Source organism: Harpia harpyja, chromosome 1, assembly GCF_026419915.1.
Source record: "Harpia harpyja isolate bHarHar1 chromosome 1, bHarHar1 primary haplotype, whole genome shotgun sequence".
In the NCBI taxonomy this organism is placed as follows: domain Eukaryota; kingdom Metazoa; phylum Chordata; class Aves; order Accipitriformes; family Accipitridae; genus Harpia; species Harpia harpyja.
Genome location: NC_068940.1, coordinates 102,049,429 through 102,073,286, shown reverse-complemented (window position 1 = coordinate 102,073,286; position 23,858 = coordinate 102,049,429). Strand labels below are relative to the sequence as shown.

Below are 23,858 nucleotides of genomic sequence, written 5' to 3'. Positions count from 1 at the left end.
ATATAACCATTTCAACTACAGAAATATAATTGTAGTAACACAACTATTTTTTATAGATAGGGCTTAACATTTTCTCTTGTGGCACAACTACACCACAAACCTGTGCAAGTTTTTAAAAGTGAGTACTTATTGCTTGTCTCCCCTCCTGCAAAAGCTTTAGAGGAAGGAAACCCTCTTTTGAGGGCGCTTTTCAATGACAAAAACACGAGTTAGGTATCACCCACTTCTGGCTGCAAGTATTCAGACAGCTCTCTTTCTCATGTGTGGGCTTCAGAAAAATTGAAGACTTGAAACGTCTCCCCACTTCATGATGACTTTAATTCCAGCTATATTCCTGGTAGCCACTGGCTCTTCTGAACCATTCCATATCTACTGGAGCCCTGAAAGGATGGAAAGATGAGGATCAGGTGGATGGCCCGCCAAGCACTTCATGATCCCTGCAAACAGTGTGCAAGCACACATACTCAGTTACCACCACTGTCTCAAAATCACACCATGCACACACCAAAAAAAAAGTGAGAAAAAAAAAGATGCCAAAGATGCTCAGCTGTGGTTTATGTCCTTCTATACACACTCTTCTCAGCAAGAAAAGATAAACCATCCCCTCATAAGATATCTTGAAAACAGAGTTAATACCAATGTGCAAATAAAATCCTATTGTCAAAGAGAGAGCAGTGGTATCAATTTCTAAGAGAAACTACCATTTTCTTTGCATCCAGCACAACTTCAAACCATTAATCCTTCATACAATTCCACTGACTTTTGTTGTGCTTGATGGAGGATACTGCATCAGAGATGTTTGCACAGATCTGTCAGAGCCTACGCTTCCATTGCAGAAGATTCACAGCTGTAAGTGTACCAAAGCACTTTGTTAGGTCCACAAAAATAGAAAAAATATCATGGAATATAATGCTATTTTACTCCCTCTGGCCAAACATTTCCTCTACGCCACTCAGCAGTTTCAGACCCAAATTCTGTAGTGCCCCACACCAATCCAGCCACCACCAGCAGGTAGGCAGGGACCTTGTCTCCTGAAAGTGACAGTCTCAAGATACTGCTGAAAAGCACTAGCAATTACCAATAGTGATGAGTACGCCACAGTAACTCCTGAATAATTTTCCACTCATGCTCAGTAAAAGCAGCAGAATGAAGATATAGGTTTGGGAAGAGGTGTTCATTGTGATTTTTCAGGTTTTCTAGTGTTTTCAATTAACTGGGCCCAGATTAGTTTCCAGCTCAGATGCTGATTTCTATTTCTTCGTAGGCATGATAATAAAGAATCATAGCTACTTTTTTTCTTCACAATGGTTACAGTATTTAAAGAAAGATTAGAAAGAAGAAAATAAAGATAAAACATAGATATGTGTAATAGGTATAATAGGGAGAAAATACTGCCCGTATGAAACAAGAAACTACTTGGAGGAAAATATCAAAGAACAATTAATTTTTAAGTATGTGGTATACATTAGCTTTCTATTTACTTGTCTTGCTGATTAGAGTATACTGATTTGTACTCCTGCCTGTCATTATACTGGAGTGTTATTTTTGTTATACCTCCAAGTCTGTAAACCACATAAAGCTAAAGGAATATCTGAAAGAAAAATCCCATGTTAGCAAGAGGCCACTATTAAAGCTATTCAAAAATTAATTCAAGATCATTTTGCCTAGATACTTGCAATGATATACTTGAGAACATTTCAGCGAATGCAACTGAAACTTTTAAATCAGTATCACAGAAAATTTGTAACCTTATCAAGCTACTTACCTACTCTATAAACCCATTTGAACTAAATTAGTGATATTATTTTCTGCAAACACTTTTAAATTTATTTTAAAGTGCTTTGAATTAGTTATCTTAATTAAACACAGATTTTGAATACCTTGATTTAAAACTCAGTGCAGGTTTATGCATGGACTAAGTAACTGACTCCTTTGTAAACACTTTCATACAAACACTTTGTCCTTTCCTGAGGCTCCTCTAGCATATTACTGTGCTTTGTACTGACTGAAACTTATTTAGAAAAGGCATTTTGCCTTCAGAGAAGCCTTTCAATTTAATTCCCAAGGACACTACGGAAGAACAATTTCAGTAAATTTTGGTTTGTTAGTGGAGTAGGTTTAGCTATGAGAAAAGTTGCTATACTTTTATTTCAAGAGACTGAAATATTAGACAGGCATTTTGTCTAATGAGAAAATTATATTTTTTTCCTAAAGCAGCTGTAGTAAAAATGAAACAAGGAAACATGAGAAAAAATTGAAAACTTCAAATATTAGAAAGTCCCAGTTCTCAAGCGCATCTGATTTTCAAAACCCTTTACTGTTAGCTTCTTCATGTTCGGTGATCATGGGACAGTTTATCACCCTGTGTCCTGGTTTCAGCTGGGATAGAGTTGTCTTCCTAGTAGCTGGTATAGTGCTATGTTTTGGGTTCAGTATGAGAAGAATGTTGATAACACACTGATGTTTTCAGTTGCTGCTAAGTAGTGTTTATACTAAGTCATGGATTTTTTAGCTTCTCATGCCCAGACAGCAAGAAGGCTGGAGGGGCACAAGAAGTTGGGAGGGGACACAGCCAGGGCAGCTGACCTGAACTGGCCAAAGGGGTATTGCCTACCATGTGATGTCATGTCCAGTATATAAACTGGGGGGAGTGGGGCAGGAAGGGATCGCTGCTTGGGAGCTAACTGGGTGTTGGTCAGTGGGTGGTGAGCAGTTGCTTTGTGCATCACTTGTATATCCAATCCTTTTATAATTATTGTCATTTTATTATTATCATTATTAGTTTCTTCCTTCCTGTTCTATTAAACTGTTCTTATCTCAACCCACGAGTTCTACTTTTTTTTCCAATTCTCTTCTCCCATCCCACTGGGTTGGGGGGGAGTGACTGAGCGGCTGCGTGGTGCTTAGTTGCTTGCTGGGGTTAAACCATGACACCCTGTTACCATAGCTTTAGCTAAGTTTCAAGCACTGAACTCAAGAGAGCCATAAAAGCAAGTTTACCCTTATTTTATCAGTAGGCAAACTTGACTGATTTATGCACATAGGGGAGCCTGGAATCCTGACATTCTTGTTCACAAGCTCCTGATACCTGTAAGGTTCCCATTTCCAAAGCTGCAGTATGCAGCGCCCCCACTTAAGTCTACATGACTGCCTAAGGAAAATGTTTTACATACGGACAGTCCTGCAGGCCCATCCATTCTGAAATAAATAGTACTCCCTTTGCTGCTGGGACAGCTGGTCACTGAAAGAATTAACCCACAAGTTAATGATTTCTGGTATAACTCATTAAAAGAACACTTATGTCTTTTACAGGCGCCAAAATGATTCCAGGAAAAAAGCCCAACCCTCTGAGGGCCTCACATACAAATACAACATTGAGCAGCCTATGCTGCACAGCCAAATATCTGCATAGCCTCTGTGCTGGTTTTGACTGGGATAGAGTTAATTTTCTTCATAGTAGCCACTATGGTGCTGTGTTTTGGATTTGTGCTGAAAACAGCGTTGATAATGGAGAGATGTTTTCATTACTGCTGAGCAGTGCTTACACAAAGCCAAGGCCTTTTCTGTTTCTCACCCCACCCCACCAGCAAGGAGGCTGGGGGGGCACAAGGAGCTGGGAGGGGACACAGCTGGGACAGCTGACCCCCACTGACCAGAGGGGTATCCCGGACCATATGACATCATGCTCAGCCTATAAAGCTGGGGGAAGAAGAAGGAAGGGGGGATGTTTCGAGTGATGGTGTTTGCCTTCCCAAGTCACTGTTAGATGTGATGGAGCCCTGCTTTCCTGGAGATGGCTGAACACCTGCCTGCCCATGGGAAGTGGGGAATGAATTCCTTGTTTTGCTTTGCTTGGGTGTGTGGCTTCTGCCTTACCTATTAAACTGTTTTTATCTCAGCCCACGAGTTTTCTCACTTTTACCCTTCCGATCCTCTCCCCCATCCCACCGGGGGGGAGTGAGCAAGCAGCTGTGTGGTGCTCAGTTGCTGGCTGGGGTTAAACCATGACAGCCTAATACCCTGCTCCCACTCTAGGCCATCATGGGTCTGTATCACTAGAAGTGACACTCCAGCACCACCTCAGCTTGAAGTGGTGTTTAGTACCAGATTGTTCCCCTACCACATATTTTTACAGCCCAGCCTCTGAAGCCAGGTTAACTTTTAACAGCCCCACAACGAACAGGGAAGAACCTGTCCACCACCCCTGAAGGGAAATACAAGCCCCCCCCCCCCCCCCAAGCTCACCCTGAACACTGCTGCCCTCAAAGAGCACAGCAATAAATCACATCTGGATCCTGCCTGGCAACTTTCAGCGCACCTCGGCCTTTCGCAAAATCCTCCCTCTCAGCACTGACAGGAATTTCAGCTCCTTTTACCTCACAAACGGAGAGGCTGCAGCTGAGGGGGTCTGCAGCACACTCCACCTCCTCCAGGTCCCAACCCCTCCTGGAAGAGACTGTCGCTCAGGTAACCGAGCGCCTCGGGGATCCCCACCACCACCACCTCCTCCTCTTCCTCCCAGGGGACAGGCAGAACTCGAAGACAGTACGGGGACACCAACACCCGCCACCGAGCCACAGAACACCAACAAGCACCTCCCCTCCGAGTGAGGGCAGGACGCTAAGATGGCAGGCGCAGCGCGGCTTCCACCACGTGACGAGCCCGCCTTCCGGACTTCCGCAGGAACCTGTCCCTCTCCGGCAATAAAGCGGCCGGTGTGACGTACGCGTAGGCTCCGCCCCTCACGCTCATCCCGCCCCCCCGCTCATCGCGCCGCCCCCCCCCCCCCCCCCCCCGGAAGGCGAGCGGCTGGCCGGCGGGTGCGCAGGTAAGCGCGCGATAGCGCCGCGGGTGGGGGCGGGGCGACGTGACGTTCGACGTGACGGCGCGACGCGACGTGACGTGACGCGCCGCGCCGCCCCCGGCCGGTGCTTGGGGCCGAGGTGCCGCCCCGGCTGCCGCCGGCTCCGTCGCCTCAGGGGAGGGCGGCCCCCGCCACGCCCCGGCGCCGGCCCCGTGAAGGGGTCTCGGGGAGAGCAGCTGCGTGAGGGCCCGGGCTCCCCTCGGAGACTGCCTGGGCCCCGAGGCCCGGCCTCCGCCGCGGGGCGCAGGTGGGTGCCCGGGGGCCGGCGGCGGCGGCGGCTGTGCCGGGGAGCGCCCCACCGGCAGGCCGCCCCCCCCCCCCCCCCGCCCTTCCCCGCGGTGCCCTGCTCGGCCTGGCCGCTTGCCGCTTTGCGGTCGCCCGCTCGGAAGCGGGGGCCGGTTGTCCTCGGCCCCGCTGCCGCCGTGGGAGGCTCCTGCTGTGGCTTGCCCGAAAGCTCCCCGGCCGCCCTGGTTTGGAGGCGGCTGGAAAGGGCGGTGGCTCCGGGGGCCGTGCTTGGAATCCCCTGGTGACAGCGGTGACTCGTGGGTCTCGGCCCTGTCGTGGTAGGGGAGAGGCTGGATGTGCTCCTGGGGAGGCCTGGGGGCACCCCGGGCTGGGGCCGGCGGTGTCCGGGTTGCCATCCTTTCGCTGAGCCGCTGGGTCGTGGCTTTGCTCATGATGCTGCTTCGGTCTCTTAGCCCTCCTTTAGCCGTGGAGGAACGTACCGTAGTTGCACCAGGTAGCTTTCCTCCTTGTCTTTAGGGAAAATCGGTGCATACTGCGTTATTAGTAAATCCTTCCGAGGATCCTCTGTTCCTTCCATCAAAAATTGGGCGTTTGAACCTTATTTCTCTTACTGTTTTATGTCATCTGTAAGACTAGCTGGCTTTGGAGGAGGACAACTTAGCTACAAAAAGTCGGTCTTGCATTCCAGGCGGCCCCTGGGAAATACCCCCTGATTGTTTACTCAAATTAGTTTTGAGAAAGCCCCTTTACACTCTTCCTGAAACTGTGTCAGGAGCACTTGTGGTGTTGGCTGATGGAAAAGTAAGTCATAGATGTTTTTGCTAAGGGTACTTCTGTAATTTAGTTATGGTGAAATAGGAATTTATGATAAATGTTAGAAGTGTTACATATAAAATGATAGCTTTTGTGCTTGTGAAAGCAAGATTTTTTTTTTTTTTAATAGAGGGTTGGAAAGAATAAGTTTAATTGGAGACCCCAGTGGTGTTTTCTGTTTTAATAGCTTAGTAAGAAATCACAAGCTTACAAAACTATAAAATAGTATTGACAGAAAGATGAATGACCAGTTTATAAACGCCACTCATATTTACAATTCGTAGTCTTAAGTGTAGGTTGCAATTTTAGACTTTATCTGGATGCCCCAAAGCCATGGGTTACCTTTTTGTTTCTTGAGTTAATGTTAAGTAGAATTATAAAGTGGTTCTTTAGCATAACCTAAAAGTGGGAAAACTATGGTCACAGGTTGTTCATGAGAATTGCCTGGCATGTTCTGGAAAAGGGGGAAGGCTGCATTAATAACTTCTATGCAATCTTTTGAAAATTGAGCATGTTCGTTGCTTTTTGCTTTGTAAAGGCCATGTTTTGCCTTGGCCCTAAAATAATGATGCCAACAACATCATCCCAGCAAGAAAGAGAACCCGTGGTTTTCTCTCCTAGTTTGGACAGACGTTATGCAAATTACAGCAATCCATCAGGAAGGACTGTTAAACCATCCACTTGCTCAGTTAATCCTTCTGACTCCTCTTTAGAGGAGACTATTGTCTTTGCAGCTTTCAAAGATTCTTTGTAGCTCGATAAAGCTGGGGTTGAGGTAAAGTTAACCAGTAAACTTATCACACATTGGATGTTTGCCTGCATTTTTTTTGCTCTTATATAGTGGTTTTCTGAGCAAGGAACAGTCTTTGAAACTGGAAAAATGGATAGAAATGTTTGATTCTGCTTTTCTGTCCCCTTTTCTCCTGAGAGCTATGTGCTAATAAACAAGAATGAGAAAAGGAAATAGCACTGAAAGAAAAGTGAAACTGATTAATAAAAGTTCAATGGCAACATTAGTGCATATATGCCAACATTTTAAATGCTTCTCTATAAATTAAAGGACATCTTCTTCCGTGTCCTAGTGTCCAAGAGCCAAAAGTCTCCCATGCTTTAATATGCACATAGATTTTTATTTGGTTTTTCTTCAGTTGAGATCACTGCATCTGCCTTTGCTTGTCCTCTCTGCCTTCCCTATTTCTTGTTTTGGTTTTTTTTCAAGGGCATGTTGATTCAGTGGTTGCTACTGTCTCTGAGCTGAATGAGAATAACTTTTGGTGATGAATTCAACCTAAACTCACCTCACTGTCATCTTCTCCCCAGTGATGGGTACTTTAATGCCTGGTGCAGATTTACAGTATACTTCTCTGATCTCAGCCTCTGCACTTTATGTTGCTTGTGCCCCACGTGTCTTTTCTAGCTTTGCAGTGGGAGCGGGAAGAGTGTCTCTTGGACTATGAAAAGTGACACCCTGCTATTTCATTGTTGTGATACCAGAATTTTACAATAGCATTTTGTGATACTATTAAACTTGTTTGCTTGACAGGTGGTTGAGACTGGGGAGGGGAGGTGTAGATCGTTGTCTGCTCTTAGCTCTTTGTGCTCTAGCTAATCTTGCTTTGCTGGGGGGCTGTGAACCTTACCTTATGGTCTTCTCCTGGTGGAGCTTGGGGTTCTGAGATGTCCTCTCTTGACACCTCTTTTCTGTCTTCCCAAAGAGTGTTCAACCATCCACTGGTGTAGAAGAGCTGTTAAAGTAGGGAAGTGGGAGAAGCAGGAAGGCAGAGGTACAGCAAGGACATGTTTTAGAGGGGGGTTGGGTTGAGGCATCCTTTCCGGGGCAGGGCAGAACTGAATCATGTATTTTGATGAATTGGTAACTCCTGCAATTCCAGCTCACATGAGGGATTAGGAAGAGGTTTAATTTCTCTTGAAGTGGCAAGCTTCAAAGCAGGGGACTTCTGAATTATCCCTGCTCTAATCCAGGTTTCACCCGCTTTCCAATTTTTTATAATGGTTTGGATTCAGGCTCCCCTCCCCACTGAAATGCATGGAATGCATTTTATACTTGACTTTTTTTGCAGAATTCAGAAATGTCACTTAGATTTCTTGAAAAAGTACAATATCTTAGTACAGGAAAGCTATATTAAAATATTGATTATTTTTCTTTCTTTTCCCTTACAATTGTGGTTTTGTTTTAAAAGAATGGCGCAAAAGAAGTATTTAATAGCAAAACTGACAAGTTGCTTAAGAGAGGACAAAATTCAGCTATGGAAACCACCATACACAAATGAAAACAAAGCAGCTGGTAAAGAGATGAAGGTAAATATTCTCTCTAGAGTTGATACCATGTGTCTTCCATGTCATACTGCTGGTGCATTTTCCCAGTTTTTCTTGCTGTTTTCTTAGGAGCTTGTACAAAAATACTCATCCAAGCTGAATATCAATGAGAATGATACAGAGAATATGCTTGAAGAAATACGGTGTAAAGCAATTGAGCGTGGAACAGGAAATGAAAATTTTAAAGTGACTGGGATTGCGAGACTTGATATATATCTGCCTCGTAGAAAAGTAAGTGACACTGCAGAAAAGTCAGGATAAGTAGCTTTACTTTGGCCTTTTGAGTTCTACATATGTCTAATGCAAATATTTTCACTTATTAAACTTTTTCAGTTGTTTTGTATGAGATCTGTGTTGAGTATCTAAAATATGGGGGGTGGAGGGAGTTACTGAGGTATATTTCAGCTTCCCAGGTATGTGGGAATATCATGGCAAAGGAATATAATATTGGGAGATCAGTAACTGTCTTCTCTTTAGGATGTAATGAGGAATTATCTTTCAATGAAGAACAGTAAATTAGATTTAAGTGTCTATCTAGTTCAGTTTGATTCCTTCTGATGTGACTGTTCACACTAGCAGTAAAGAGCAGGTGTATTTTTTTAGATGCAAAATACCTGAAGTTGAATTAGCATATGAATATCACTGTATTACCACAGCTTTTGTTTAAATGACAGCTTTAATTTTAAAAAAATTTCCCTTTAAATCCAATAAGCAACTTGAACTTGGTGTCATCTTAGGCCATGTATGGCTGATGACATTGAAAAGAACTCCTTTAGCTTTTAACCATGGTATGTGGCAATGTTCTTAGTGATGACGTTATCCTCGTGTAACTATTCTAGTCCAGGCAGCTAACTAAACTTACTTTAAAATTGGTATGTCCAGCGTTTCAACTTGGAAATGGGAAGCAGGATTTTCTATCGTGATGGTACTCATCTGTTTTCTCTAAGTCTGGCTCCTAAAAGCTTCACAAAGATAAAACTGAATTAAGTCTTGCCCTTTTAAAGCCAGGCTTCAACCTCTAGTTTCATGCATAAATATTCTAGAATAATGATGTGAATCTAATGAACTCAGTGTCAAACTCGTCACCATACCAAATTCGATGGCTATACCTACCCTAGTCAGCTAAACACAGGTTGGGGACAGGCCGGCCACTGTTTGATGGACATCCATGCTGTCAGCATCGGCTGTGATGTAGTTTAGCCCAGACCCCGTGGTATCCTGCAAGCAATGCCCAGGCACAGTGTGAGGGCTAACATGGGCCAGGGACTGATATCAAAGGGAATTTTGGATACAGCTGCTCTTCTTTGAAGGTTGAGAGGATTCAACCATATGGATATGAAGTGTGGTCTGCAGGTTGGTCACAGGACAGAGAGCAGGACCTTGGTTAGGTTCTCACTAATATAAAGCCTCTTAACAGGGAATATTTTGCACTTAAAAACAGTCTCTAGCAAGCACAACAATCTCCAATCACTTCCTAGTTTTGATCATGTGCAGGAGCAGCATCTTCCCCAATACGGTATGTCTTCATCCACTCTGATAACAGTGAAAGAGAGCTTCGTTATTGAGGGGCACTTAAAGGTTGTAGTCATCTTAGCAGCAGCAGAAGTGAATGTTCACTCTGGAAAAGGGCAATGTTGGTTGGGGTTTTTTTTCTGAAGAAGATCTTAGATGGTGACTGATGCTTCAGAAGGATTTTATTTTTATTCTTTTTTTTTTTTTACTGAATACTTGCAAAAACACAACACACAATCATAGTTGTTCTCTCTCCTGTAGTGAAAAATAATTAACAAGGCATGCGATGGGCTAAAGGGTAGAGGGTGTTAAGTGATTGCCATGCAGTTAAAACAAACAGTTTCATAATTTTTCTTTATAATGCTATTGGGCATAGGGGAATTAATTAATTTAAAATTCCAGTTTATCTAATCTGGGACCAGAGACACTAATAGGAATTAATGATAACTTAGCCAGTCACAGGTGAGTGGCATAATTACAAAGCAGAGTTAAGATTGCAAGTGCATAATTAAATTAGTCAGTTTAAATTGTTTGGTTCTGAATTTAGATTTATCTAATTCTGAATCTTCTTCTGTTATAATGCTTATTTTTAGCACAATATAGCAAGTACAAGACTCCCTGCCCAGAAATTACTAATATGTATGCCCAACCATAACCCCGTTAACATGGCTATTATTTGAAAAAGAAATTGTAGTTATTGTAAAACAATTAATTAAGAAAATGTCCAAAGTATCTTGATATCGTGCTTTTTTCCTTCCCTCCTCCTTTCCCCCACCCAATATAATTACTACAGAGCAGAAAAATCCCCCTGGAAACTAACCTGTTCATCACAGGCAAGGAGCTCAGATCACAGTAAGTGTAATCACCCTTGGTTCTTCTCTAATGAGATAGTGTACTATCATACAGTACTTAAAAAAAAAAAAAAAAAAAAAAAAAGACAAACATAGCACTAGTTGTTTGATTTAAGCTTTTTTTTAGCATGTATGTCTGTTCAGTATGTCTGAATAGGATGTCCAGTGTTCCTGTAGGGCAGTTCTTCATGTAAGAAGCTGTGGTTTAACAGATAGAAAACAGGAAAGTTGCAACTGTGGAAGATAGTTCTCTGTAAATCCCCAGCAAGTACCTGAGAAGGCACTAGTGATCAGTGTTCTAAGTCTGTAACTAGGAAGGTCTTCTAAACAGCAAACATTAGCTTGTCTTCCTTTTGTGTTTTTAAGCCTAATAAAATTAGATTCTTTTCTGTCTGCTTTGCTTTTTCCCTTTCTGTATCCCAGATTTCCCCTATGTGGTATACAAAGCTTTCTGATGATGTTATTTTACTTCTAGCAGCCTTTTATAGCAAAAGTTTTAAGCCAGTTATGAGCATACTGATTTTTTTACTTTTATTACTATTCTAACAGAAATACTGTGTAGCCTTAGAAATTTATATTCATGGATGAAATTATCTCTTTCACAGGATAGCACAGGAACATGCATTAAAAGAAAATGCTATCAAAATAATCATAAATAAGAAGCAGCTTGACCTGGGTATGTATCTCTAGTTGAGTATACTTTTGTGGTAATTTTCTAGTTTACTGATTCTCAGAAGAAAAATTTCTTGCAACTCTGTTAATTTCAGAAATTCCCAAGGAATAGCAATTATATTTGTCAGGTTGTGGTGGGTTGACTCTGGCTGAATGCCAGATGCCCACCAAAGCTGCTCTATCACTCCCCCCCCCCCCCCCGCCCTCAGCTGGACAGGGGAGAGAAAATATAACAAAGGGCTTGTGGGTCAAGATAAGGACAGGGAGAGATCACTCAACCAATTACCGTCATGGGCAAAACAGACTTGACTTGGGGAAAATTAACTTAATTTATTGCCAATCAACCAGAGTAGGGTAATGAGAAATAAAGACAAATCTCAAAACACCTTCCCTCCACCCCTCCCTTCTTCCCGGGCATAGCTTCACCCCTGAATTCTCTACCTCCTACTCCCCCCAACAGTGCAGGGGGATGGGGAGTGGGGGTTACGATCAGTTTATCACACGTTGTCTCTGCTGCTTCATCCTCCTCCTCAGGGGCAGGACTCCTCACACTCTTCCCCTGCTCCACCGTGGGGTCCCTCCCACGGGACACAGTTCTCCACAAACTTCTCCAACATGAGCCCTTCCCATGGGCTGCGGTTCTTGACGAACTGCTCCAGCGTGGGTCCCCCGCGGGGTCACAAGTCCTGCCAGAAAACCTGCTCCAGCGTGGGCTCCTCTCTCCACAGATCCGCAGGTCCTGCCAGGAGCCTGCTCCAGCGTGGGCTTCCCACGGGGTCACAGCCTCCTTCGGGCACCCACCTGCTCCGGCGTGGGGTCCTCCACGGGCTGCAGGTGGATATCTGCCCCACCGTGGACCTCCCTGCTCTGCAGGGGGACAGCCTGCCTCACCATGGTCTTCCCCATGGGCTGCAGGGGAATCTCTGCTCCAGCGCCTGGAGCACCTCCTCCCCCTCCTTCTTCACTGACCTGGGGGTCTGCAGGGTTGTTTCTCTTATGTGTTCTCACTCCTCTCTCCAGCTGCAGTTTCTGTGCCTGCCGCCACATTTTTCCCCTTCTTAAATATGTTGTCACAGAGGTGCTACCATCATGGCTGATGGGCTCGGCCTTGGCCAGCGGCGGGTCCATCTTGGAGCCGGCTGGCATTGGGTCTGTCGGACATAGGGGAAGCTTCCAGCAGCTTCTCACAGAAGCCACTCCTACAACCCCCTGCTACCAAAATCTTGCCACACAAACCCAATACACAGGTTCTGCTCTACAGGAAATGTAATAAATTATAATGATCAAAATTCTTAGATAGAAGTAGAGCAATTATAGGAATCCTGTAATAAATGTTGAAAATCCATTTTTCAAGTGTTGAAACGCTTAAAATGCATGTTTAAGAGAAACCCTAAATTTCCTCAAAACCCATATTGTATAATAGCACATCCAAAAACCTTTTGTAATGCTTCACACATGTTCAACTTGTCAGACATGTTGTGGGAAGTGATGACAACAGCTTCTTCTTTATTGATGGCCTAAGCATCTGACATTTTTTTCTTTTAGAATATGTCAGAATTAGAGTGATGGAATTGACAACAGGAACTCAGATTCAGTTCCCATTTCCTCTGTACTGTTACTGTTGCAATGTATGATCCTGGACTTTTTGTTATTGCAGTTTTTGCCTGAAGATAATTAACTGAAATAGAAACAATCATATTTTTGATTTGAAAAAAGCAAGCAAGTAAAGAAACATACCAGTTATTTAAAAAGCTCTCTTAAGATGCAAGCCTGATTCTAATTTCTGAGTATCTACTGAATATGTCAGTAATTGGCAGGAGTTTTGATTGGGTTCTTGAGTCTAGTAATTACTGTCGTTCTTCAGTACGAGTAAGGCAAGGGGCTGTTCAGGTTGTTTTGTTTGTGGGTGTTGGATTCCCCCCGCCCTATGGCAGTACAATGTAAAACGGTCTGTCTTCACAAACAGAGTATTTGAATTTTATTCATCATACTCTATTTTGCAGGCAAAACCCTTGAAGACCAGGGTGTAACACACAATGCGAAAGTGATGGTACTTCAACTGGAACAGAGTGATGAGGAAACTAAAAGAAAAGTTCAGGAAGAAGAACTTCAATGCAAGAAAGAAAAAGAAATAAATGACAAGATGCAAAGAACTAAGAAGGGTTTAGAAATTCTAGCAGAGAGAGGTAAGGGGGTTTGTTAGGGGTTTTTTGTGGGGTGGAGGCAGATGGGTGTTCATTAATTCTTGCGCATCAAAAATTATCTTCTCAGGGGACTCTCAACATAGAAGAGTGCCTGTACTGTGGCTGGATTTCAATTTATACTTTTCTAGGTTTCTGCCTGCTTGAAAACTGGATTTTAAATTGACTAAAACTTCCTCTTGTACTCCCAACTCTTCTTACACAACTAGAATGCTAGAAAACATTTGGCACTTTGAGAAGGATATAATATGAATCAATTATTATTTAGTTGGCACTTGACAGTTAAGGGACTGATGACTCTTGAGAACAGGCTTTAAATTTATTGTAGACATAAGCACAGTAGAATAATGTATTATAAGTCATTAAACACTTTTTTGTAGTTTACCTCAGATAGGGCTGTGTGTAACCATGGTTTCATTGTGCAGAGCAGCTCACTTATCATTTTCATCTGTAATGTGGCTGTTCTGTTCTCGTTGCATTTGATGTTGATTGCTGGCAACTGTGGATTAAGTTAAAGGGATGTAGTCAATCTAACAGTAATAGTTTCTCAAAATGGGGTTGTGTTTGTACATTGCTAGATGGTGAGTTTAAATCACTTCTCTATTTTATTATTTCAAAAATCCATAAACAAGGAACTGTGAAACTGAGTATGGAATGAATTCCTGCCAAATGCAAAAATACCTGAACAAAGCTTCTTTTAAGGGTCAGTGACAGCCTGTTTCTTTACTATAATATCAGATTTTGAACAAATGAAAGAAGTGATTCCTTTTATGGATTTAAGGGGGAATTTAGACCCCAGCCCTTGAATCCTGTATAGGGCCTCTTTAAGGTATTTACCACTAACTGTTAGTTATAGTACAATGCCGAAGTATAGAGTGCAGTCCCTAATGGGCTCACAGGCTGAAGGTTCTGAAGGAAGGATTTAACAACCCTTTTGTTTCATCTGAGAAAAAATGTAGTGCAGAAGCTTTTAATCTTAGCAAACTCCTGCTTAACTGTCTTTTGTTTATAAGAAAAGCATCTTTTCATTTTAAATCAGATGGAAGTGAAGACAAAATTGATAGCTTGGTTGTAAGCATTAAAGATATAGGGAAAGGAAAACATTGAGCTATTTTTTTCTGTTTTATCAACTGTGCTCAGTTGTGTTTTTCTTTATATTGTATGCTTTATTTGATAAAGCATTTCAAATGTTACATCATTTAAAATGTAGATGTTTTGTCTTCTGCAAAAAATTGTTCATAATTCATGTAGCTTAATGTTGTGTCTAAATTTCTGGATGATTGTGTTTGATCAGGGCCATTGTTGGCTGGCATGTCCAAAAAACCACTGATGCAGCCTTTATATGTAATCCTGATTTTTGTTGTTTGTTTGCTTTTTTGTTTAACCATGTACTTACTGACATAATCTTACAACAGCAGAGTTACTTTGTTGAAGGTGGTACTTACAATTCAAATTGTTTTTTCTTATATTTCAGAGGAGTACTTGGATCCAGATTCTGTTCCATATCTAGACATAGCTAATCAGACTGGAAGGTCAATTGAGATTCCTCCTCAAGCTAAAAAAGTAGGTAAAAGTATCTTATAAAGCTACTAAGACAGCTTTTTAAAGCTTGATTCATGAAGCGTTTCAAATATGGGATTGAAATACAGTCAGACTTTTGGGGGATGTAACCCTGGGTCCAGTAGAAGTTTGCTTAATAGAAATAATTTTTAAATAACATTGAAGTAGAACTCTACAATTGGGAATACTTCAGTCATCTGGAGACAGACCTCTGACTGCTGATCTAATTGCAGGTCTAATCTTGCACTGACCCCTGTGTGGTCCATATCTTATTTTTGTGTTTTAGGATGAGCTTTAACTTTTGTTATATCCTAGCACCTATTTTAAATTTTGGGTGCCCTAGAACAACATGAAAATAACTTGTTCATTAAGCCTCAGTTTCAGTTGGAAACTCAATGAGTCTCTCAATCGGACTCTTTTAAAATAATTTTGAGATCTTTTGCACTCCCCTCTCAAATTTAAATTTTTTCACCACAAATTTTGACAAATTCACCACAAAGTTCCACATCCTCAACTGAAAATGTCTTTGGTTGGGTACATGGATTGAATTACAGTAGGAGTGACATACCTGATGTTGGCTGCTGAAGCAGAAGAATAGTGATAGATGCTACCTTTTTAAGATTGCTAGATTTTCTGAAGATAAATAAAAATCTTTACAAATACTTGGAATTATACCCAGTAACAAAAAAAAAAATACCTCGGGAAGAAACGAGCAGGCCCCAAGGTGTGCAAACTGCTGCCCTAGCCTCTTCTGAGGCATTCTGTGTTTTCTGCATCATCTGGAGTTTCTGGATGATTAGAATAACAACTGTCTGTTCTCACAATGCATGCTGTTCTGATGAAGTGCTGAAAGTAGTAATTCACCTTAAGAGTTAAAGCATCAAATGTTCAAGTGCACAAGATTTCATCATTCACTATTGAACGTGGGTGAGAGGAAATATTGCAGGTTGTTTCTATCCATAAATATTATTTACATTTCCATTTGTCATACTGCAGGAACTAGAGTGTTTTCTGGCCACATTCAAAATCAAATTTTTGGTTCTGAGGTTTTAGAGGAGGTAAATCGTTAGATTTTACAAGATAGTTGTAATAGCAAAGCAACACAAATTTGATGCTGTTAGGAAGTGTAGAACCCAGAAAAATGCTTAGCTTTTTATCACTCATCATTGAAAATCTATCTAGGGTTGCATTCTTAAAATAAACTTGGTGCGACATTTCATGTGTCAGTAACATTCATTGCTTTTAATTAGACAATATTTTAACATTAGCAGATGAGAAAAATGTGAAATAGTACTGCTCTTGCAGAACTGATACAATTGTATTTTTCTAGGAAGAACAAGGGCTCTTAATGGATTATCTAGGTATTTCTTTTTAGTTATAAAAGTGAGTCAGGTAGGTGCAAAGGAAGTCTCAATCTGTTTTTCTAGGCACTTGTGCTAGCAATGGGTTATCATGAGAAGGGCAGAGCCTTAATGAAGAAGAAGGAATATGAAATAGCCCTGCCATATTTGTTGGATGCTGATAAACACTTCTGGTAAGAACCTTTTTGAGTTCTTGTGTCTCTCTTTCCTTTACTGTCAACCAAATACAGGAACAGCATTAGGTGTACCTGTGCATATAAATCAGGGCCTGTTTTGCCAGGGATTACTTCACACCCCTCTGCAAATGGGAGACGGCAGACAAAGGCTCTGACTTGCAGTGGCAGGTGGCTTCATGTAGGACAGCTGAAACAGATACTGCCACTGGGCAATTTAATCTTTCATATCAACATAAACAAACTGTCAATATTCATGTACTAGGCTATAAATTGCATTAGCTTGAGAGACAGTTATGGATACTTGTTTGCAATTGCTCCTGTGAAGTAATAATTTCTTGTAAAAGGTGGAGCGGATAGCTGAGGTCAGTAACCATATCAGGGTTTCTGCAGGTAAACTACTTTCCTGTCAGCAGTCAGAGCCCTAAATTGCTCTTTTGCGATCCCCAAAAGTAATATTATCCCCATCTGTTTCTCATCTGTGTGTATGTGTGTGCAAGGAGACTGGCACAGGACTCGGTGTGTTCACATGCAGTAAGGAAGACAGTTGATGTCTGTCCTTTTAAAGATTACACAGGGTTTAATTCTGTTCTGCTTTTAAAGAGATGCTGTCTTAAATAGTAACAAAATGAGTTGTGACTAGTATAATTCTTTGAGATCTAGTGTTATCGTTAGTGCCCCATGTATTAGTGAATGTGATGGGGGATCAGTGCTCTATTAAAGTTCCACTGACCTCAGTTTGCTACCTCAAATATGAAGTGTGTGCTTTCTCAAATATGTGAGTATGCATACTTATAGCATGTTGTTTCGTTAGTGTTAAAAAGCTTGTGGAAAAAACAGCCCCTCCCAGAAGACCAATAACTGTTTTGTTTTCCAGTGAGTGTAGCACAGAACTGCTGAATACTGTTGATAATTATGCAGTACTGCAGCTGGATATAGTGTGGTGCTACTTCCGCCTGGAGCAGCTGGACTGCCTGGATGATGCAGAGAAAAAGCTGTCCACAGCACATAGATGCTTCCAGAGGTGCTATGGGGAGAACCATGAAAGACTTATTGACATCAAAGTATGCCGGTTTTGATTTAATTAGGGTGGCCTTCTTTCTATATGTATTCAGTTACTGTTCAAGTATTACAAGACTGACTTTCAGAAGTTTAAAGTTTTCTCGTGCGTCCTCAGCCTGTAATCTAGTTGTGTAATTGTCAGCATAGTGAAAGCATTGGATCTGATGCAAAGGTCATGGCAAATGTGCGTTTGTATGCATAGACATCATCAGTGTTTTAGATGTGATACTTTATCTGCACACTAAGTGTCACATATTAGTCACTATGTCTTCTTTAAATGTGTAAAGTGTTCTGTTGATAATGATGTTCTACCATATGCTTCTACCCATGTGCCCCCCCCCCGCCTTGTTTAAACAATTCTTAGGGAAGCTATGGTCGTGAGAAGGTTTTATTTCTACGGCTTTACCTCCTTCAAGGGATAGGACACTATCACAGTGGCAGAGAAAAGGAGGCTGCTGAGTATATTCAGAAGGTAAGACACCATTAGGTAAAAATTCTGAGTTGTTCACACTAGCTCCTGTGTTTGGGCTCTGTCTTGCAGCTATTCTTTGGTTTCTCAGAAAAATGGGGAAACATTTTTTTTCTTTGTATGTTAGCAACAGTGTAAGTAATATCATTTTATTCTTTCTATACCCAGGCATCTCGTTTACATGAAGAGCTGTCCATAGATCCTGATAAAGTTCATCGCCTGTCACTCCTGGGATTCTCCGAACAGGAAGCTCGCCTTGCCCTGCGAGCATGCCATGGGAATGTGGAGCATGCTGCCAATCTTATCACCAACAGGAGAGAGGTATGGTGCAGTGAAAGTATTAAATCAAGGATCATATTAGTTGGGGTGTCTGTAAGATCATGTTTTGTATGACTAGTGCAACATGGTGCTAAATTAAGGACTTTGATCATCCTACTTTGGCACTGTTAGTGTAACTGACAGCTTGACATCTGTTGCCGCAAGTTTGAAACCAAAACTTAATACAACAAGGGAAGCTCTGTCCCAAAATAGATGGGATGAGAGAGCCAAAGACCTGTGGTTGTACCACAGAGGCGCATAGGAAGACTTTGCACCAGTGTTTGCTACTCAGCAGTGCTCCGTATGGGAATAAAAATGCCATGATCAAGCTATCACCCCTGGGCTTGGGTGGTCTGAATGCCAAGAGGCTGCACAATAAAGTGCTATGAGGGTGACCATCAAGCTACACTGTATTACGGCTTTGGACTTGGAAGATTCAGGAGGGGAGAAGGATTTTTTCTGTGCTGAAGTGAAGACAGTGTTGTCCAGATCTGAAGTGCCTTAAGTCATGTTTGGTAAGCTGAGGTGGCACTTCTAGACTTCAGACAGTGAAATGTGGATGGAAGAGTCAGATGGCTGAGAGAAGGGCTGAACAGAACTCCTTGGCTACATGCCCAGTTCTGACTGTGTGTCCTTGGCAAGTCTTGACTACAGGCCCATCTGCCAAACAGGTTTATCACTCACCACACAGGGCCTATAATAGCTGTGATGGCATAAGATCCGATCTGCAGAGACTGTAGAGCGGAAGTATGGCAACAGTGCTAGCTCATGGAAATACAACTTTATTTAGTAACAAGTGTCTGGCACCACAGTCTGTACTTTAAAAAAAAAAAAAAAAAAAATTAAAAAATCCCTTTTCCTCAAGAGATTCAAACTTGAAGTAACCCTATATGCACAGGGGAAGGCTGAAGGATTCCCATGCACAATGAGCTTTGTAATGGCTGTGTTCTTGCAGGAAAAGGCACAGATACGGAGGGAGGAGAGAGCTAAAAGAAGGCAGCGACTGGAAGACATAAATACCTTGAAAAGTATGGGCTATTCAGAGAGAGCTGCTCAAGTAGCTCTTCATAATACACAGGGAAACCTGGACCAAGCCTTTCAGGTAAGTAATCTTTAGGAGTAGTACTTTCGTACAAAAAACTTGTTTGCTTTTTTTATTTATTGTTTAGCAGATTCTTATTTTCTGTAGTCTGTATTTGTTAGTTCATAGCTATTTTTCTGAACTGTAATGACTGAACTGATGAATTGGATATCACTTAAGTTGGCTGATATTTGCTTATATCAACTATTGAGCTAAATACATACCCCTGCCAAGGACCATTATATCTCTGTTGCTCTATTCTGATCCCTCTCTGCTTTATTGTAGTTTATTCTTGACAATCCAGAGTTATTGTTGGAAGATGATGATCATGATCCTGTGGCCATGGACCAGTTTCAGGTTTCCCAGGAAAGTATTGATCAAGTAAGTTAGACCGCTTGCTTTCTTAGGAGTTGGTTGTCTTGTTTCTGAATTATGCCTTCAAACACACCAAATCTTCCTTGTACAGCTTTGTTTAAGTATTCTTTGACCCATGGCACTCAAGCTGTCACACTTCCACTGTCTGGCATCTGCTCTTCACGGTGAAGTCACACTCAGGCTAAAATGTAATTTGTGTGTACTTCCTGCCCATTACACCAACCTGTCATGCATGGATGTGGAGGGAAGAAGTATGTGCGCTCTAATGCTCTACCCCAAAAAAGACAGAAAATGGGGAACTTATTTGAGTCTCTAAACATTGCAGTGCACAAGGGAAAGAGTTGGAATGTGTCTTTCTCATCATAGGCTGTCTGAAAAGCTTTTCAGTAGTTAGTGTGGCTATGTAATTAATGTCAGATAGGCAAGAAAACTATATTGCCTAGAAAAAGTAAATAGCACGTGCACACTCCTGATGTGCTGGAGTGCTTTGAAGTTTCCTTTTGAAAAACAGAAAAAAGAATTGGTCTGATATTAAACAAGAGGCTCTTGATTCTTTTCAAGATCCCCATTCCTTTAATAGGTCACTGGCCTGTTGTTAACTGTTCCAGTAAACCAGAGTCAGTGTCCTGGAATTCCTGGCATGCAGCGCTTTCCTCTGTGCAAGAAGAATGACTGTCAGATGCAGAGTCAGATTCCTGTCAGACCCTGGTGCTGAATGAGCTTGGATTTCTCCAGATTTTTTTATTTTTTCCCCCCTCCTGTAGCTGATGTATATGGGTTTCAGCCGTGAGTCAGCAGAGCAAGCTTTAAAGGTCTTTAAAGGCAACATCCACTTAGCTTCCCAGACCCTTGCTCATTATGGGGGAGTTCTTCCTGCATCACTGCAGCTGTCTCCAGAAGGGTCCAGTCTGTCAGAAGAATCAACTTCATCAAAGGACTCACCTACAGAGTCTGCAGGTAAGGATGTTGCATACAGCAGGCAGAGGGAAGGCTGTTTTCTGGCTTTTGTACAAAACAATTAAGCGATTTCTCCTTAAATACTGGTAGAGGGCCTTGAGTAATGCCCCAGACTACTTTTATTAGTAACATAGTTACAGGCAAGCCATCCAATAGCCAGGTAAGCTACAGCCCCTGCAGTGCCCGACAGCCCATATATGGGACCATAAGGGATACTATCAGCTGTAGGCAGTGTGTAAGACAGATGCAGCCACAAGAAAGGGTAACCTTCAGAGGCGTCCTGGGAAGGGCTAAGAGGAAGTGGCTGCTGAGCAGGCTGTGGCTTTGGCACACGAGGCTGGAGGCCATGGGTGTCTGCATCCTCACTTCCCCAGTGAGGAATGTGTGGCCCTCTCTAGCCCACAAGCAATTCTAGCTTCTCCCATCTAATTGTACTGGCTCATACCAGTTCTCTTTAAAAACAAACCAATCTCTCCCTGCCTGTACTCTCTCAGAGAGCAAGTACTAAGTTGCTGGAGCAAGTTCCCTGGACCTACCACTGATAATGATGATTTTTTGGCTTGCCAGTATGTGGGTTCTGACCGCTAGGGAGTTTATTCCAAATCTGTGCTGTACGGTCAGCTGATTTGACCACATACTCCTTCCTTGTGTCCCTTATGTGATAGAACCATAATTGATACTCACCATTTAGCAAAGAAACTTGCACATACTTTCTCTCCCTTCTGTTATTTGTCAGAGCTGTAGTGATCCCTGTTGTACAACTAAAGGGTTTCCTACAGCTTTAAATAGTAGGAAAAAACAGACATCCTGCCAATACCCTTTGCAGAGCCACTTGAAATAAGAGGTAGTCTTACAGTAAGAGACTCACAGAGCAGTCATGCTGATGAAAGAGGGAAAGTACCAACTTGTTTCAGAGGTGAATTCGCTGCTGCTTCTTTTTATTGGAAGGTTCTTCTAGTTCAGCAACAGATGAAGACATGGAGACTGATGCAGTCAATGAAATCCTAGAGGATATTCCTGAACACGAAGAGGATTATCTGGATTTAACACTGGAGGAAGAGGAACAGATCATTCATGAATACTTATCCTATATACAAGTACCACAGCATTAAATCCCATTATATCTACTTTAGTTATATGTATTTACCTTGACAAATTGAGTTTGGATTATAAATGCACCTTCAGCTTATCTCTTACTTAAATGCCTTGAATTCTGTTAAACTATAGGTGGAACACTTAATTCCTGCTTATTTATAAATCTGCTTAAAGCCTACATTTGTGATACATTGTAATTTATTGTCATAGCAGAAAAATAGAAACATTTATTTTCAGAAGAAAATTTAATAGAACTAAACTATATTTTTATTGTGAAATAAGTTAATTCACTTAGTATTCAAGTAAAGAAGCATTTCTATACCATTTTAAAATACCAGCTTTAAAAAAAAAAGTGAGTTTGTAAATCAGAAACCTAGCTCATGAGGTTAGAGGTATCAACTTTCAAACTGTTCTCCTTTTCTTCTGAAAGATTTCTAAGAGACATTTACATATCTGTTGTGCATGGATTTATACTGTGTTCTGCTTGTCACTTCCTGCAGGTGTTACACAGGCAATAAAGATAACTATGTGCTGCTCCTGCTTTTAGGAGGAGTTTTCTATGCTTTGGTTTTAAAAACAAGTAGGAACTACCTGGCAGGGCCCTGTCCTGTCAGACCCCTGTGCCCCTGTGTAGTGGTATTTAATTTTACAACTACATAACCAGTTTCCCCAAGCAGCTCCTCTTAACCTCTTGCAGGTGTGCAGCTTAAAGATTGATGGATTTTGTGGCGAAGACAAGATTTTCTTTAATCAGCTGTTGAACAAAACCTGGTTCAGGCACTGTTCGGTAGTTGTGCCCAGCTTCGGCATTCTGGAGAAATAGTTGGGGGGTTTGTGTGTGTTTTATAACATCCTGTTTTCTGCTATGTAAGCACTCCTCTCCACTGGGAACAGAAGTTACCCTCTCTGCTCGTCAGCTTTTCTTTAAACGTGCTTTATTTGTTTTCCATAACGTCATTCTCACGGCAGAGGGAGCTCGTTCCCCTCTGCTCCAGGCGCAGTGCTGGAGCTGGTGGGAACGGGGGAACTGGCAGTGATCTCTGCTTAGAGGGAGGCCTAACAGCAGCTGCTGGAAAATGAACCTTCTGTCTGGTGACAGTTCATCCTTACCCAGCATTTATCGGTGGGGAAATGAGGGCTTGAACTTCTGTTAGGGCAAACATGATCCTGGAGGAAGCAGAGCTTTGGCCTGCAAAATGACTGCTCAGTTCCAGTGGATGGACTTAATAGGCTTCAGTAGTGGATTTTTTTTTCCTGGCTACCTTAGCCAAGGACAGCAAAAAGCAGGGAGTGATTACGCTGTTAAGGAATTACTTGTATTTCATACTTATGTATCATCAAGGCAAGTGCTATAAAAATTGAGTAGTTTTGTATCTCCTCCCAGAAGGTTGAAGTGTTTCTAAAGCCAGTAATACAAGCTGCTGAGGCAAAAACCAGCCCCAGTAACCATTGTATGCTGTTTCTTTACAGGTGAGCACTGAGGAACCACTGGGCAAAATGCAGAGCAAAACCAGAATATACAAAAGAATTTAAAATTGGAAACATACAAAGTGATGGATGTGGTTTTAACAGGAAGTAGGTGGGAAAGCACAAATTGATTCCTTCTGTTAGCCAGAGGGGTTCCCAAACCTACTGGCACCCTGGCATTACCTTATGCTAGCCCCTACGCATGCACCAAAGGCAGCGTTGGGCTGTACAGGCAGTATTTTTCCTCTTTGAAGTGGATTGCGTAGCAAACTGGCAGTGACTACTTCAGAAGTGAAGGTTTGTCCTTGGGCAATTTAAAATTAGCAATGTAACATGCAGTGCTTGTCAGAGAAGCCATTCCTCAATGATGTAATTCTGCCAGCGCTGCCCCTGAGTAACTGTGTGTGCAGTTTTAAGTGATCAGCAGGGCAGGAGGCACTGGCT

At 42.1% G+C, this 23,858-nt stretch overlaps 1 protein-coding gene and 1 long non-coding RNA gene across 6 annotated transcripts; one reads left to right on the top strand and one right to left on the bottom strand.

The window, feature by feature from the left end:
- Positions 1-56: 56 nt before the first annotated feature.
- Positions 57-4,652, bottom strand: LOC128150808 (uncharacterized). Its single transcript, XR_008238187.1, has 2 exons — positions 4,377-4,652; positions 57-380 (listed from the first exon to the last, which is right to left on the bottom strand). It is a non-coding gene; the product is annotated as an uncharacterized LOC128150808 (long non-coding RNA).
- Positions 4,653-4,783: 131 nt separating this feature from the next.
- Positions 4,784-22,493, top strand: NUB1 (negative regulator of ubiquitin like proteins 1). Of its 5 annotated transcripts, none has more exons than XM_052807303.1 (15): positions 4,784-4,828; positions 8,125-8,242; positions 8,330-8,491; positions 10,566-10,624; positions 11,229-11,299; positions 13,299-13,481; positions 14,971-15,059; positions 16,484-16,590; positions 17,468-17,654; positions 18,017-18,124; positions 18,290-18,442; positions 19,395-19,541; positions 19,806-19,901; positions 20,660-20,852; positions 21,801-22,493. In XM_052807303.1, the coding sequence occupies exons 2-15, from the start codon at positions 8,126-8,128 to the stop codon at positions 21,962-21,964; spliced, it is 1,836 nt and encodes a 611-aa protein (XP_052663263.1). In that variant the 5' UTR covers positions 4,784-4,828; position 8,125; the 3' UTR covers positions 21,965-22,493. The 5 variants fall into 5 exon arrangements, with proteins under 5 accessions (XP_052663263.1, XP_052663292.1, XP_052663273.1 ...); XM_052807332.1 differs by lacking the exon at positions 4,784-4,828 and adding an exon at positions 4,941-5,111; XM_052807293.1 differs by lacking the exon at positions 4,784-4,828 and adding an exon at positions 5,461-5,911.
- The last annotated feature ends 1,365 nt before the right edge of the window (positions 22,494-23,858 follow it).

What these genes read in the sequence shown, in the direction of transcription:
- NUB1 (XM_052807293.1), top strand. An exon ending in CAGCTGGTAAAGAGATGAAG is followed by an intron (nt 8,243 to 8,329) that starts GTAAATATTCTC and finishes CTGTTTTCTTAG; the next exon opens with GAGCTTGTACAAAAATACTC. An exon ending in CTGCTGAGTATATTCAGAAG is followed by an intron (nt 18,125 to 18,289) that starts GTAAGACACCAT and finishes TTCTATACCCAG; the next exon opens with GCATCTCGTTTACATGAAGA.